General features: G+C 44.0%; 1 protein-coding gene across 1 annotated transcript in view; it reads right to left on the reverse strand.

Annotated features, from left to right (window-relative positions):
- LOC149433876 (neural-cadherin-like) overlaps nucleotides 1-17,510 on the reverse strand; it is a 183,754-nt gene that overhangs the window by 130,880 nt on the left and 35,364 nt on the right. The window contains exons 2-6 of the mRNA XM_089664339.1: nucleotides 11,617-11,814; nucleotides 10,798-11,023; nucleotides 8,811-9,015; nucleotides 5,242-5,353; nucleotides 343-592 (exon numbers count right to left, since the gene is read on the reverse strand). Of these exons, the coding sequence (XP_089520465.1) occupies nucleotides 343-592; nucleotides 5,242-5,353; nucleotides 8,811-9,015; nucleotides 10,798-11,023; nucleotides 11,617-11,814 (991 nt within the window). The remainder of the gene's footprint in view (nucleotides 1-342; nucleotides 593-5,241; nucleotides 5,354-8,810; nucleotides 9,016-10,797; nucleotides 11,024-11,616; nucleotides 11,815-17,510) is intronic.

Consider the following 17,510-nt stretch of genomic DNA (forward strand, 5'->3'; position numbering starts at 1 on the left):
AGATAGATAATAGATAGACAGATAGATAGATAGATAGATAGATAGATAGATAGATAGATAGATAGATAGATAATAGATAGATAGATAGAGGGATGGATAGATAATGGATAGATAGATGGATGATAGATAGATAGATAGATAGATAGATAGATAGATAGATAGATAGATAGATAATAGATAGATAGATAGATAGATAGATAATAGATAGATAGATAGATAGATAGATAGATAATAGATAGATAGATAGATAGTGGATAGATATATAGATCGATCAATCATTTTTCAGGTCAGGATATGACAGAATTTCCTATCCTCCAGGAATAATAAACATTGAGGACTGACACTGCTTGGGAGAATTCAGGCGCTTCGTCATTCACGTTGGACACTCGGATCCTGACGGTGGCGGTCCCGGTGTTGGGCGGCATGCCGCGGTCTACCGCCAGGATGACAAACTCGTACAGGTGTCCCGGCCGCTCATAATCCAGGCCCCGTGCCGGGCTAATGACACCCTGCTCAGAGATGCTGAAATCAGGGCTGAGCGTGAAGTAGGAGAACTCGCCATTGGTGCCGGTGTCACAGTCAGTGGCCGTGACTGCAGAGAGAGAAGAAAGGAAATAATTGCTTGAGCAGGAGAACAATTAGAGGACAGGATACATAGATAAAGCGTACTATTATCAGGAAAATGACTGCTTGTGTGAGGCCCAGATAATTATCCCTTTGTTATTTACTGTGTGCACGCCGCTTCCAGCTCTGCGCTCTCTCTCCTTTGTTCCGGGCTGCCCGTGGAAGCTGTGTAAGATGAAACGTGTCATAATGTTGGGTTTTATCCCTTAGAAAAGAAGTTCTTAAATTGTATGTGAAGCCAAGACTTTTATTTTAAGTAATGAAGACTTAGAACCCCTTCAGGTTTTTATGGCTCCACATGTAGTAAGTCTCATGACCGCGCCAAAGATCTAAAGCTGGCCATAGATGGCTCAAATTTTGTCTGATTCCTGCTGAATCGAAACTCAAGCACCACCACAGCTGATGGTTCAATCGACTTTTGCCGAAGAAGCCGGGTGGAAAATTGTGTTTTACACCATCCAATGCATTTTGGGGGTCAAATAACTCCCCCTTTTTCAGGGCTCAGATATTGTATGTGGTTAGGAAGACTCAAAAAAAAAAACAATTGTTTGCAGGGCGAAGGAATTTTCCCAACAGCTGATCCTAGGTATACTTTTGAGCCCCCAAAATGCGTTGGGGGTTTTATATGAATACATGGTTGGTGGAGTCTACCCTTGCCAACTGTATTCTCAAACCACAGAAATACAGAAAGGAGCACCAGACCAACACCGAATGAAAGATGAATTTAGGCAGCTTTAACTGTTGGCAAAAAAAAAAGTCATATAAAAAAAAACAGTGACGTGTTATGGAGGCAACACTACTATCTCTTCATCAGGGCTAAACACAGAATTAAACAAATGAACTCAAGAACTGTGGAGCGTTCAATACCAGTTCTAATATACATCTGTGAAATCACTGTTTCCTCTGAGTTTATCCAAGTTTTACAGTCATGGCCGAAATTGTTGGCACCCTTGATATTTCTCCAGGAAATCATGTATTTCTCACGAAACGTATTGCATTAACACATGTTTTGCTATACACATGTTTATTCCCTTTGTGTGTATTGGGACAAAACAAAAAAAGGGAGGAAAGAAAGCAAATTCGACATAATGTCACACAAACCTCCAAAAATGGGCTGGACAAAAGTATTGGCACCCTTTCACAACTGCGGATAAATAAGAATGTTACAAGCATGTGATGCTCCTGTAAACTCACCTGGGGCAAGTAACAGGTGTGGGCAATATAGAAATCACACCTGAAAGCAGATAAAAAGGAGAGACGTTCACTTAACCTTTGCATTGTGTGTCTGTCTGTGCCACACTAAGCATGGACAACAGAAAGAGGAGACGAGAACTGTCTGAGGACCTGAGCACCAAAATTGTGGCAAAATATCAACAATCTCAAGGTTACAAGTCCATCTCCAGAGAACTAGATTTGCCTTTGTCCACAGTGCGCAACATTATCAAGAAGTTTGCAACCCATGGCACTGTAGCTAATCTCCCTGGTCGTGGACGGATGAGGAAAATTGATGAAAGATTGCAACGCAGAATAGTCCGGATGGTGGATAAGCAGCCCCAAACATGTTCCAAAGACATTCAAGCTGTCCTGCAGGCTCAGGGAGCATCAGTGTCAGCGCGAACTATCCGTCGACATTTAAATGAAATGAAACGCTATGGCAGGAGACCCAGGAGGACCCCACTGCTGACACAGAGACATAAAAAAGCAAGACTACAGTTTGCCAAAATGTACTTGAGTAAGCCAAAAGCCTTCTGGGAAAACGTCTTGTGGACAGATGAGACCAAGATAGAGCTTTTCGGTAAAGCACATCATTCTACTGTTTACCAAAAACGGAATGAGGCCTACAAAGAACAAAACACAGTACCTACGGTAAAATATGGTGGAGGTTCAATGATGTTTTGGGGTTGTTTTGCTGCCTCTGGCACTGGGTGCCTTGACTGTGTGCAAGGCATCATGAAATCTGAGGATTACCAAAGGATTTTGGGTCGCACTGTAGGGCCCAGTGTCAGAAAGCTGGGTTTGCGTCCAAGATCCTGGGTCTTCCAGCAGGACAATGACCCCAAACATACGTCAAAAAGCACTCAGAAATGGATGGCAAAGAAGCGCTGGAGAGTTCTGAAGTGGCCAGCAATGAGCCCAGATCTAAATCCCATTGAACACCTGTGGAGAGATCTTAAAATTGCTGTTGGGAAAAGGTGTCCTTCCAATAAGAGAGACCTGGAGCTGTTTGCAAAGGAAGAGTGGTCCAAAATTCCGGGTGAGAGGTGTCAGAAGCTTATTGATGGTTATAGGAAGCGACTGATTTCAGTTATGTTTTCCAAAGGGTGTGCAACCAAATATTAAGTTAAGGGTGCCAATACTTTTGTCCAGCCCATTTTTGGGGTTTTGTGTGACATTATGTCATATTTGCTTTTCTGCCTCTGTTTTATATTTGTTCCAATACATACAAAGGGAATAAACATGTGTATAGCAAAACATGTGTTAATGCAATACCTTTTTTGTGTGAAATACTTGATTTTCAGGAAAATATCAAGGGTGCCAACAATTTCGGCCATGACTGTATGTGGTATTGAGCCCTAATGAAGGGGGAGTGGTGTTGCCCTTGAAACCCGTTTACTGTTATTTCACTTTTTTACCAACAGTAAAATGACCTTGGTTTTGGTCTGGTGCTTTGTATGTATACACGGCTCAAAAAAATGAAAGGAAGACTTTGAAGACCCATCAGATCTCAATGGGGACACTTCTCCTGCTGGATCTCAATACTGACAAGGGGCGGACACAGGGGCCCCATGATCCCCTATTGCCCGGGGGCCCCATGAGTTGTCAGTCCGCCCCTGATACTGACACAGACTGGGTGATGTGTTAGGAACGTAAGAATGCCCCATTGTTTGATGGAAAGGAAAGTGATCGACCTACAGAGGACTGAATTCAAACACACCCTGAAAATCAAAATGAAAAAATGATACAGCAGGCGAGTCCATTTTGCTGAAATGTCATTGCAGCAACTCAGAATGGTCCTCAGTAGTCTGTGTGGCCCCCACGTGCTTGTATGCATACCTGACAACATCGGGGGAGGCTCCTAATGAGACCACGGATGGTGTCCTGGAGGATTTCCTCCCAGATCTGGACCAGGACATCACTGAGCTCCTGGACAGTCTGAGGTGCTACCTGGCGACGTCGGATGGACTAAAACATGACATCCCAGAGGAGTTCTATTGGATTTAGGTCAGGCGAGCGTGGGGGCCATTCAATGGTATTAATTTCTTCATCCTCCAGGAACTGCCTGCATACTCTCGCCACATGAGGCGAGGAACCCAGGACCCACTGCACCAGCGTAGGGTCTGACAATGGGTCCAAGGATTTCAATCTGATACCTAATGGCAGTCAGGGTGCCAATGTTTACCCTGTAGAGGTCTATGTGTCCCTCCATGGATATGCCTCCCCAGACCATCACTGACCCACCACCAAAACGGTCATGCTGAACCATGTTACAGGCAGCAGAACGTTCTCCACGGCTTCTCCAGACCATTTCATGTCTGTCACGTGCGCTCAGGGTGAACCTGCTCTCATCTGTGAAAAGCACAGGGCGCCAGTGGTGGACCTGCCAATTCTTTTGTTCAATGGCAAATGCCAGTCCAGCTCTATGGTGCCGGGCAGTGAGCACAGGGCCCATTAGAGGACTTCGGGCCCTCAGGTCACCCTCATGAAGTCTGTTTCTGATTGTTTGGTCAGAGACATTCACACCAGTGGCCTGCTGGAGGTAATTTTGTAGGGCTCTGGCCGTGTTCATCCTGTTCCTCCTTGCACAAAGCAGCAGATACCGGTCCTGCTGATGGGTTATCCCAGGAGTTTCATTGACTTGATACTAGACTCTGATTACAAAGTCGTCCTTTCATTTTTTTGAGCACTATATATATGAGCAAAGGTCTCCAAACCTTCTAAAGAAAGGGCTAGTTTACTATCCTTCAGACTATAGAGGGGGACAGACTGTGGTGTCATTGGGAGGAATAGTGCCCCATCGTTGGTGTCATTGGGAGGAATTATGCCCCATCATTGGTAAGTTTGGAAGGGATTGTGCCCCATCCTTGGTGTAATTAGGAGGAATTGTGCCCCATCATAGGTGTCATTGGGATGAATTGTTCCCCATCGCTGGTGTCATTGGGAAAAATTGTGCCCCATCATTGGTGTCATTGGGCCTTGTTTGTGTCATTGGGAGAAATTGTGCCCCTTCGTTGGCATCACTGGGAGAAACTGTGCCCCTTCCGTTGGATCAGTGATGGGAATTATGCCCCACTGTGCCCCAAGGGCCAGATAAAGGCAAGCAAAGGGGCGAATATGGCCCTTGGGCCGCAGTTTGGAGACCACTGGTATAGGGAGTGAGACAAAATTTCTCACTGGCCACCTTCCTGGCCTTATTTGAGGTTTTGGCTTCAATACTTTCTGAATAACCGACAAGAATAAAGTTATAAAAATGCATCCAGCATCTCTTTAATGTTGACTTTTTCCGGAGCTCCTCTATGATCCTTGCGGCTGGTGTGAGTATCTGAGCCGAGTTTTTCTGCGCGGCGTCTTTGTCGGAGAATTTATGGCTCCTCGTTAGCTCAGCCAGATGTTACTAACCTTGCAGCAGGGTGGATGTTGGCGGCACGGTCTCAGGGACACCTTCCTTGCTGTAGATAGTCTGCTGAAATTCGGGGGCGCAATCATTTACGTCCGTAATCACCGCCGCAACCTGCAAGACATTTCCATTAAGCGCGGAAGAGTTCCAGCAGAGCACAATAAACCGGACACTAATATCTTGATATAAAAATGAATCAGTGAGCGCCGGCTGCCGGCAAACAGGACAATAAAGCATCTGCCCACACGTCATGCGCTGTGATAGGGTCATAAAGCGGCTCCCTTCGTGCGTGGACGTGCCAGAAACCACAAGGACCCACAGCGTCACAGACCTGCCGCCTCTCTGGGAAGAGCTGCACGGCTTAGAGGAAAATTTTATTTTATCTGTCAAGTTGTTTTTTTTTTAACCCCTTCACGCCTGAGGGTGAAACAAATCTAAATGCCTATGCACAATTTTGCAACATTGACATGTGTTAGTAAAATCGTCCATATCATCACAACTACTTTGTACATCTGGGTGGATTATACCGCATTTTTTTCAGGACAAATTGGGCTTTCATTTGGTGGTAACTGGTAATGGATATCTCCTGATTTTTTTTAAATTATCAAAGGAAAATTGGCCCAAAATAGTAAAAAAAATAATTATTTTTTTATTTAGCTGTGTGTTTCTTGTTACTACCATAACCTTTCACTAAAGAGCAACCCAAAATAAATTCTCCAGCTCTTGATGATCACAGCAATACCATCTATGTGTATGTTATTTGTTGTTTGTACCCATAGTACAGCCCAGAAATCATAGTGCGCATTTTGGTTTTGTCTTTTTATTTTTTTTACCTAAAACACACTGACACTAACTGACACTGATACAATGTTTTTTTAAATCCTGACCTTAGACCTTGACCTTTGACCCTGGCCTTGACCCAAACACTAACCCTGGCACTGAACTAGATCAAACCTTGATCTAGGTATTTCTTCTTTATTTTTAATTTAATTTTTAATATTTATTTTTTTTTTTTACAAACATTTTTTTCTCTCTATGCCAGGAGTTAGAGAGATACAATGTATAATATGATGTATATAATGATACAATATATAATATGATGTATATAATGATACAATGTATAATATAATGTATATAATGATACAATGTATAATGGAGTGTATATAATGATACAATGTATAATGGAGTGTATATAATGATACAATGTATAATGGAATGTATATAATGATACAATGTATAATATGATGTATATAATGATACAATGTATAATATGATGTATATAATGATACAATGTATAATAGAATGTATATAATGATACAATGTATAATGGAATGTATATAATTATACAATGTATAATGGAGTGTATATAATGATACAATGTATAATAGGATGTATATAATGATACAATGTATAATACGATGTATATAATGATACAATGTATAATAGGATGTATATAATGATACAATATATAATGGATGTATATAATGATACAATGTATAATAGGATGTATATAATGATACAATGTATAATGGATGTATATAATGATACAATGTATAATGGAATGTATATAATGATACAATGTATAATAGGATGTATATAATGATACAATGTATAATAGAATGTATATAATGATACGATGTATAATAGGATGTATATAATGATACAATGTATAATGGAATGTATATAATGATACGATGTATAATAGGATGTATATAATGATACGATGTATAATGGAATGTATATAGTGATACAATGTATAATAGGATGTATATAATGATACAATGTATAATGGGATGTATATAATGATACAATGTATAATGGGATGTATATAATGATACAATGTATAATGGAATGTATATGATACAAGGTATAATAGGATGTATATAATGATACAATGTATAGTGGAATGTATATAATGATACAATGTATAATAGGATGTATATAATGTTACAATGTATAATAGGATGTATATAATGATACAATGTATAATAGGATGTATATAATGATACAATGTATAATAGGATGTATATACTAGTACAATGTATAGTGGAATGTATATAATGATACAATGTATAATAGGATGTATGTAATGATACAATGTATATTATGATGTATATAATGATACAATGTATAATAGAATGTATATAATGATACAATGTATAATAGGATGTATATAATGATACAATGTATAATGGATGTATATAATAATACAATGTATCTCTCTCCTCCATTCATAGAGAGAGAAAAAAAACAAGGGGCCTGGCTGCACAGTGACTGATCACTGTGATAGCCAATCAGAGGCTATCACAGCGATCATATGACCTTGAATCGGAAGTCTTGGGTCCCGATCGTTAGAACGGGACCCGGGGCTCTCAGTGACGCTGCGGTCTTTGTGCTGGGAGCGCACCCCGAGCACGCTCTCCCAGCACAAAGACAGGTACTCAAATATGCGGCCCCACGGAAAAAAGCCCAGTTCTGTGAGGCCGGGACTTCTTTCCCCGCACCACCCTCACAGAGAATTGCGGACCAATGGGAAAGGCAACTGTACTGATAACCAACATCTTTCCCTGCGTGTCAGGGGTACGGGAGTCCATTTAAATTAATAGGCTCTTGTGCCGTGCAAAACGCAGCCCACATGGGCGCATAGATGTGAACCGGGGGTCCGTTCTCCTGCACACGGGCAAAACAAAAACAAAAGCCACTGTTTTTGGCTTTTGACGTTTTTTTCTACCGCCAGTAAACCCCCCAGCATGCTATCCTATGTGTCCATACACACATAGGCAGGAATCAATGTTTTTTGTCACGGACGTTTTTTGGCTGGAAAAAAAATCCAGAACTAGTCACTTTCTAGAGGAGATTTTTAGCTGTAAAACGCTCTAACGCTGAAAAACCCAGCAGCAAACCGGCATTTTTGGACGTTTTTATGATGAAAAAAACATTTTTTTTTTGTTACAAAAAAAACGCTAAAAAACGCAAATGTGGAAAAACACGGGAAAACACCGCTAAGCGCTAATGCAAAAATGCTAAAAAAAAGCTGAAAAACTTGCGTTTTTATCGTGACTTTACACAGCTAACATTACCAGCGTTATCAAAACGCCCCGTGTGCATGAGGACTTAAGAGTTGACAGTAGAACCTGGAAGCTGATTGGCTGCTATGCAGAGCTGCACCAGATTTTGCACCCTCCAGTTTTAGTAAATAACCCCCTTTGTGTCACTGCCCCACCTCCTGCCAGCTCCATGGACCACTAGTGAGAACATGGTTATACTGGTGACACCCGCCTTTAGCTCTCTACCTCCAGCTAACTCCCTCGCCCTCCTACCCAACGTCTCACAGAGCTTCCACACCCTCTGTCAGCCTGATTTTTGCTTCCACTTGTCATGTTCAAAGTCACAGGCAACAGGTGAATTATAATTAATGAATCTGTTACATCCAAAACAAACCAGTGAACTACAGAGGTGATTATTGCCGGCCATACACAGGTCAATTTCCGAACGATTTTCATTCAAAAAGTGGACATAAGATTTTCGCTCTGTTAGTGAACCAATCCTGTAGCGTGCATTCTGTACGTACCTCGGCAGTGCTGGTCAGGGATTGGTGGTCTTCACTCGCTCTCACCAGGAGCAGAAACTGATGGGGTTCCGTCTCATAATCCATACTCTTCGTCATCGATATCTCCCCGCTCAGGTGGTGAATAGTGAACAAATTGTGCGGGTTGGAGACCAAACTGTAGCTTAATGTCCTGTTCTGGTGGGACATCGCTGACACCGTCCCCAGTCTGGAATAAGGAAAGGTGGTTAAAGCCTTCAATGTAAATCAACTATTATTTTATTTATTTCAGGTACTTATATAGTGCTGTCAATTTACGCAGCGCTTTAGAAATATATTGTACATTCACATCAGTCCCTAACCCTCAAGGGGCGTACAATCTAAGGTCCCTAACTCACATCATACATACACATACTAGGGACAATTTACCTACCAGCATGTCTGTGGAGTGTGGGAGGAAACCGGAGTACCCAGTGGAAACCCACGCAGGCACAGGGAGAACATGCAAACTCCAGGCAGGAGGTGCCGTGGTTGGGATTTGAACCAACAGCCCTAGTACTGCCAGGGGGAAGTGCTGACCATTTAGCCACTGTGCTGCCCAACCAGGAGCGGACTGACCATTCGAGCACTTGGGCACTGCCCGAGGGCCTGGGGTCAGTAGGGGGCCCCATGAAATGCCCCTGGTACCTTTTTTATAGACTTTTTTGAGGGTGGGCAAGGACACAGGGGCCCCATGATTCCCTATTGCCTGGGGGCCCCATGAGTTGTCAGTCCGGCCCTGTGCCCAACTAAATACCTTCCAGGTTCATCAAAACAAAAGGGGTGCAAAGTCTTACAGTTTGTCTTCTACCCTAAGCAGCTACAGCATGAGTAGAAAATCCCATCTCCTACCAGAATGCTGCACAGAAGAACCCTTGCTGTGTATGTGGAAGCAGTGGTCTCTCTGCAGAGGTCAGCAAGGAGCATGAGTTTTGCTAATTGCTTCAGCTGTGAAAAGTTCTTTATACCCTTGCAATGATCCAACGCTGTCCCAAGCTTCCTGATCCACCCAGTACTGCCAGTCCTCTTTGGGTCGAACAACAGCCAGCATCATTCAGCACATCCCCTGTGAATGCAGCCTAACACTGCCTGGGGGGTGTCATCGCGCTGATTGAGATTACCGTACTCCAAGACTTAGCGGGCCATGCTCAGTGACGTGCAGAAGAAAGACCCATGATCTCATTTGACCAGCAAAAAGACCGCAGTGAAAAAGGTAAGTCTGGGGTATTTTAGTTATAAAAAAATGGGGGGGAAGGGGCAGCTGGAGTCCCACTTATTGTTAAAGCATGACAGTTTTTTCATATTTTGATTAGTATGGGAAGTGTTAGAAGGAAGGAGGGGTTCCCCTCATTTCCTCTGTAGTCACCAACAGGGGCGGACTGACAACTCATGGGGCAATAGGGGATCATGGGGCCCCTGTGTCCTTGCCCAAATTCAAAAAAGCCTATGAAAAATGTACCAGGGACATCTCATGGGACCCCCTACTGACCCCGGGCCCTTGGGCAGTGCCCGAGTTCCCAAATGGTCAGTACGCCCCTGGTGACCAAGACAGAAAGCCAAAAACAAGAAAAACAGTCCCACACACACGTCCCAGATTTCTATCTTATCCAGTTTCAGTTCATCAGGCTCTCTAGGACTACAGAAAAATGGCTCCACAGCCTCACTACATTGAAAACCGAATATGAAAATGGCTTCAGCTTTATCCCCGCCTGTAAAGGAACCCTTACTAATGCGTTTCATCCATGTGAGGTTTAATCATACAGGCCTCTACAATTATGGACGAAACGCGTTAGGGGGAATTCCTCTATGGGTGGGAAATAAAGCTGAAGCCATTTTCTTCCACATCAGGCTGTGTGCAGACAGGAGGTGCCATTTTCTTGTACACCAAGACAGGAAGTTAGGGAAATTTAGTGTCACTTCTGGTAAGGGCTGACTAAGATGGATCAAGAATATATACATTTAGAGGACTTACACTTGTCCGGCGGGCGTGTTCTCTGGAACGTACACAGTGTATGACACGTTTCTGAACTGCGGAGGTCGGACACCAGCAACTACTGAGACAGTGGCCATGGGACTCCTCCTTCCGGGTCTATCAGCGGCTTCTACCGTCAGCCGGTACTCCACATCCTCCTCCAGGCTCTTGTCTGTGGTCAGTACACAGCCGGAGCTTCTGTCCACTACAAATCTTTCTCCTCCGCCTGGATGAAAGAAGACAAAGGCATCATACGCCCCACCCATTAAGTGTATCTAAACCCCCAAAAAACAGTAATAATGTCATATATTGAAGGATGTGATGGATGCATTCATTTTTTACACTTTCCTTCTTTTATTTTTCACCTGGTGATCTTGCAAATGCTTCCTGTCCCTGGGTGACTACACTTACTCCCCCAATGTATCCATGGAGGAAATCATGATTGCTACCCAGGGGATCAAGGAGGCTTGGTAGTTTACAGAAGGAAGATAACATTGTCTGTTCATTCATTTTCCCATAGAACTCCACGTGAATTGGTTTTTGTAAGGGTTTTTGTAAGGATTCTTTGAGACCTGAATATATATTTTAGAGGTTCCTTTGAGGAAAAAAGGTTGGGAAAGGCTTTACACTGTCCTCACAGGAAGTGAGAGAAAATCTATCCAAAGTAAAACTCCTCTCAGACACTTGTCAACAGAACTAGTGTCCCAATCGGAATGTTTCCCCTCTATTCCTGTTCCAGTGGTAACTGTAAGGGAGATTTGCATGCTCTGCTCCTGCATGAACTGAGTCATCCATCACCTTGATACAAAGGTCCGTTACCTTCCAGAAGAAAGTACTCCACTTCTCCATTGGATCCTTCATCCTTGTCAGTTGCGTGTAGTCTGTAAACACAGGTCCCCACCAGGGCCAGAGGTGACATGGCCACCAAGTACGGAAACGGCTCCATTGTCCACTGCGGAGACTCATCATTGACATCAGTGACTGTGAGCTGAAGGTGGATGAGGTGCCAGGCCTTGCCTATTAAATGCAAATCAATAAATAAGTGTTGAAAGACAATGATTGCATATTCGCAGTTATTACACATTTTGAGCTATTGTAATCACTGCTTGGTACATTTTTTGATTATTGTGTTTCATGTACAGATTTATAAATACTTATTTTAGTGATCACCTGCATATAGATTAGCATTGCTGGCCTGTGTAGGCAGAGTGACAAGGTCTCCTAAAAGCTCAGTGTTGGTCTATATTGGAATTTACATTTACAAATCAATGCTCCCACTACCAATACAGACTTCAGGATCCAAGAGCCACACAAGTACCAAAGGGTTACAGGCTGGGCACCAGGGAAGTAGTGTCTTACCTATAGAGACTGTTGGGGTCCAACGGCAAACAACAAGTACCAAAGGGTTACAGGTTGGGCAACAGGGAAGTAGAGTCCTAACCATAGAGACTGTTGGGGTTCATGGGTGCACAACAAGTACCAAAGGATTGTATTTTGGGCACCAGAGAAATAGAGTCCTACCTACAGAGACTCATAGAATCCAAGGACTGCACAAGTACCAAAGGGTCACAGGCTGGGCACCAGGGAAGTAGCATCCCACCTATAGAGACTGTTGGGGTTAAAGGGCGCACAACAAGCACCAAAGGGTTATAGTTTGGACACCAGGAAGTAGAGTCCTAAAAATAGAGACTGCTGAGGTCCAAGGGCTGCACAACAAGTTTCAAAGGGTTACAGGTTGGGCAGCAGGAAAGTAGAGTCCTACCTTTAGAGACTGTTGGAGTCCATTGGTGCACAACAAGCACCAAAGGATTATAGTTTGGGCACCAGGGAAGTAGAGTCCTACCTATAGAGACTGTTGGAGTCCATTAGTGCACAACAAGCACCAAAGGATTATAGTTTGGGCACCAGAGAAGTAGAGTCCTACCTATAGAGACTATTGAGGTCCAAGGGCTGCACAACAAGAACCAAGTTGTTACAGGTTCGGCACCAGGGAAGCAGAGTCCTACCAATAGAGACTCATGGGGTCCAAGGGCTGTACAAGTACCAAAGGGTTACAGCTTGGGCATCAAAGGAGTAGAGTCCTACCAATAAACTGTTGGGGTCCAAGAACCATACAAGTACCAAAGGGGGACAGATTGGGCACCAGGGAAGCAGAGCCCTACCTATACAGACTGTTGGGGTCCAAAGGCACACAACAAGTACCAAAAAGTTATAGGTCAGGCAGCGGAGAAGTAGAATCCTACCTATAAAGACTGTTGGGGTCCATGGGTGCACACCAAGTACCAAAGAGCCTCCAGCTTGTCACAACCGCCTCTACTCTAACCTCTGCTGCAAAAGCCAAGAAGTGGAATCTGCACTATCCTTTGTAAAGGATAGACAGTACTGATTCCTGCCTCCATTGTAGCACCTTCTCTTAGTTACTAAGCCTCTGGTAGGGAAGTGGCTAAAAGTGATGGTGGCAACTGTGTAGCTTTCTAGCACTTCAGGGACATTGCGTATGTGCCTCATTGTATTCTGCATTCTGTGATTGCTGCCCCCTTTGTAGCATCAGGGCACACTCACGACCTAAAACCCTCATCGGGGCAACAAATATTTATGAAGCAGAAAAAATACAGGCCATTATTCCATTGCCTTTTCCCTGCTGGCGACCTTTGCTCTATTATTCAGCCCTGCATCGCCAATCCTCTGCAGCAGTTAAATTAGAAACTCAAGTGTTTATCTACATCCATTATGAATATTGAATATCTTTACGTATTTTTTTTTCCGTTTGTCCATCGTCACTTAGGCATGTGGTGATTTTTTTTTTCGTTAACACTGTCCCTGACATTGAACGTGTTTAGAAAAATACATTGTGAAAGCAAACATACAACTCTGCTCTCGCCTTGAAAAGAATGTGGAATCTGAAGCAAAACAAGTCTAATGATGTGTTTTTTTTTTTTTTTTTTTTGGAGAGCGTAACCTTGAATGGGAGATTGTTTTTCTAAGCGATGTAAAATCACAAGGAAAATTTTCTTTTTTATTACAAAAAAAAAAAGAAAAACCAAGGCGAGGTGATTCTCGGAGGGCAGAAAGCGTTTATTTTACAAGATGTCCAATATGCACACGAGTTGTTAAATTAAGGCCAATTACTTTCAAAGCTTGTACTGTGAGGGGAAGGCAGGAAAAAAAATGATCAGCCGTGTAAATGGAATATATACAATATACTGTATATATCACATGAATTGAACAGTGCTCCAATGGCTTTGTTAATTATCTCTACCAAAAAAAAAAAAAATAAATGGAAAAAAATCCAATTGAACTAAACATTTACTACATCAACTAGCTTTTGAAATGAAACTAAAAATAAACCAACGTAAATATTTATGTATGTTGACAACATTTACCTACTATTCTTGCCGTATGTCTGATTCCATCTCTAGAACTGAAATTCCACTGATTTCATACCACTCTACTATGTATACATATATGAAATGAACTGTCAACTGTTCTTGGGGCTCAGAAAATAATTAATATCTAATAATTAAAATACTAAAAATACACATACTGCCAAAAGTATTGGGCCAGCTCTCCAAATCACAGCCAGTGAGCCAACTAGGAGAGAAAGAGGGCAGGGCCTAGCCACGACTGTGTGCTCTTGGGGCAATCAGCCGGAGTGGCCTACCACTTGGTGGCTGCGTTGCTGTTGTTCCCAGTTGCTTCCACTTTGTTATAATCCCACTAACAGTTGAGCGTGGAATATTTAGTAGCCAGGAAATGTCACGGATGGACTTATTGCACAGCTGGCCACCTATCATGGGACCACGCTTGGAGTCACTGAGCTCCTGAGAGCGACCCATTCTTTCACCAATGTTTGTAGAAGCAGTCTGCATGCCTAGGGGCTTGATTGTATACACCTGTGGCCATGGAGGGGATTGGAACACCTGAATCACATGATTTGGAGGACTAGCCAAATACCTTTGTCAATATAGTGTATATGGCCTCCTCCTGACTCCGCTCTAGTGAACCTAAAGCACACAAAGACAGTTTATATTTAAATGCAGTCTTTGTGTTTACCCCCAAGCAGGGGCAGACTGACCATTCGACCCCAGGGTCAGTAGGGGACCCCATGAAATGCCCCTGGTACCTTTTATAGGTTTTTTGGGTGTGGTTTGAGTGTGGGCGAGGACACAGGGGCCCCATGATCCCCTATTGCCTGGGGGCCCCATGAGTTGTCAATCCACCCCTGGGTACCACCAGTCCTCCTGTACGGGGCTCAGGCCAGCAGAGAGGCCCAGGCAACAGGGTAAATTGGATGTGCTTAGGGAGGGTGAGCGACATGGTGGGAGTGCAATTACTGGAACCAATCCCCTGTATGGTTCTTTCCCGCTGGCGTTAGCTACTGCAGAAAGAACCATACAGGGGATCAGTTCCAATAATTGCCCCCCTGCTTTGAGTGTGGGCAAGGACACAGGGGCCCCATGATCCCCTATTGTCCGGAGGCCCCATGAGTTGTCAGTCCGTCCCTGCCACCAAGGCAAAGTGTATTTCATATGTTTTGTTGGTGGACTTCAAAAGAAAGACTGCAATTCCCCCTGGTTCACACCTATGCGGCCGTGCGGGCCACGTTTTGCTCAGGCTAGAGGGCCCATTCATTCGAATGGACTCCCGTGCCCGTGACACGCAGGGAAAGAAGTCCCTGCACTCCTTTGGAAACCGCAGCCCGCACTGCAACCTCGGTTCCCAGTACAGTTGTGTTTCCCAGTGTGGGCAGCGTACCATTAGAACTAATGGCACCCGCCCGCGAGTCCGCAAATCTCTGTGCAGGTGGTGCGGCTGCACTGATTTTCGTGAGGATCCGCAGCGGCACCACCCGCATAGATGTAAACCGGGGGTTAAACTTTTTTTGCATGCTTTAAGTTTACTGAAGCAGAAAAGGGCCAGCATTTCAGTAAGGAAACCTTTCCATATGTGGAAATTAAACATCTTTTTCTCCAGTTATAAGCAGCGTCCTTTACCCCCGGTTTCACACCTATATGGCTGTGCGGGTCGCATTTTGCATGGGCACGAGAGCCCATTCATTTGAATGGACTCATGTGCCCCGTGACACGCAGGGAAAGAAGTCCCTGCACTTCTTCTGAAAACGCAGCCCGCAGGGGAACCTCGGTCCCCAGTACGGTTGCGTTTTCCAGTGCGGGCGGCGTGACATTAGACCTAATGGCACCCGCCTGCGGGTCCACATTCTGTGTGGGTGGTGCGGCTGCACGGATTTGGTGCGGATCCGCAGCGGCACCACCCGCACAGATGTGAACCTAGGGTCAGTTTTTTTTGTGGTGACCTTAAAATCAATTTAGGCTTTATCTGGTTAACATTTCGTTTGCTAAAGCACCATGTATTACCATGAGCTTTTTTTTTCTTTTTGAAAATACCTTGTTGCCTCTGCTAATTTCCTGCAGCTTCTTTTTTGCAAACTCCTGTCAACATGTTTAACAGAACTGGTCAGCCCTTCTCAACCAGGGTTCCATGGAACTTTAGGGTTTCTTCCAGAGGTTGTTACAAGTTCCTTAAGCTGTGGCTGATTGACTTCCTATTTGATGGTGACTGCAAAGTTCTGGGTTCAACATCACTTGGCAGAACCCATTGCATGACAACAATGATCTTTCTAACTGTGTGGAAGGTTGGAATTCTGACCACCAATGTAAGGGAGGCATATTTCCCACTTGCCACCAATGTAAGGAGTATTCTTGCTACTGGAAACTATTGTAAGGGGCAATATCCCCAATGGCCATCAGGGGAAGGGGCTTTCTTCCCATTGACCACCATTTTAAGGGGCACGCTTCTCAATGGAAACCAATGTGAGGTGCACTCCTCCTATTGCCCACCAATGTAAGGAGCATTCTTCCCACTAGCCATCAAGGTATACAGCATTATCCTCACTGGCCATCAATGTAAGGAGTATGCCTCTGAATGACCACCAAGGGGCACTCTTCCCACTGACAAACATTGTAAGTGACACTCTTCCCAATGGCCACCAATGCAAGTGGTACTCCTCCCACTTTCCATGAATGTTAAGGGAATTCTTACCACTGGCTACCAACGTAAGGGGTATCCCTCTGAATGGCCACCAATGTAAAGGGTATTCTTCCCACTGATCACAAATGTAAGGGGCATTCTTCCCAGTGGCCACCAATGTAAGGGGCATTCTTCTAAATGGCCACCAATGTAAGGGGCATTCTTCTAAATGGCCACCAATGTAAGGGGCATTCTTCCCACTGACCACCAGTGTAAGGGGCATTCTTCTAAATGGCCACCAATGTAAGGGGCATTCTTCCCACTGACCACCAGTGTAAGGGGCATTCTTCTAAATGGCCACCAATGTAAGGGGTATTCTTCCCACAGACCACCAATGTAAGGGACATTCTTCCCACTGACCCCTAATGTAAGGGACATTCTTCCCACTGATCACCAATGTAAGGGGCATTATTACCACTGACCACCAATGTAAGGGACATTCTTCCCGCTGACCACCAATGTAAGGGCATTCTTCCCACTGACCACCATTGTAAGGGGCATTATTCCCACTGACCACCAATGTAAGGGACATTCTTCCCACTGACCACCAATGTAAGGGACATTCTTCCCACTGACCACCAATGTAAGGGACATTCTTCCCACTGACCGCCAATGTAAGGAGCATTCTTCCCACTGACCCCCAATGTAAGGGGCATTCTTTCCAC

Source organism: Staurois parvus, unplaced genomic scaffold (assembly GCF_062004578.1).
Source record: "Staurois parvus isolate SC_StPar_1 unplaced genomic scaffold, SC_StPar_1.0 ptg001886l, whole genome shotgun sequence".
NCBI classification, from domain to species: domain Eukaryota; kingdom Metazoa; phylum Chordata; class Amphibia; order Anura; family Ranidae; genus Staurois; species Staurois parvus.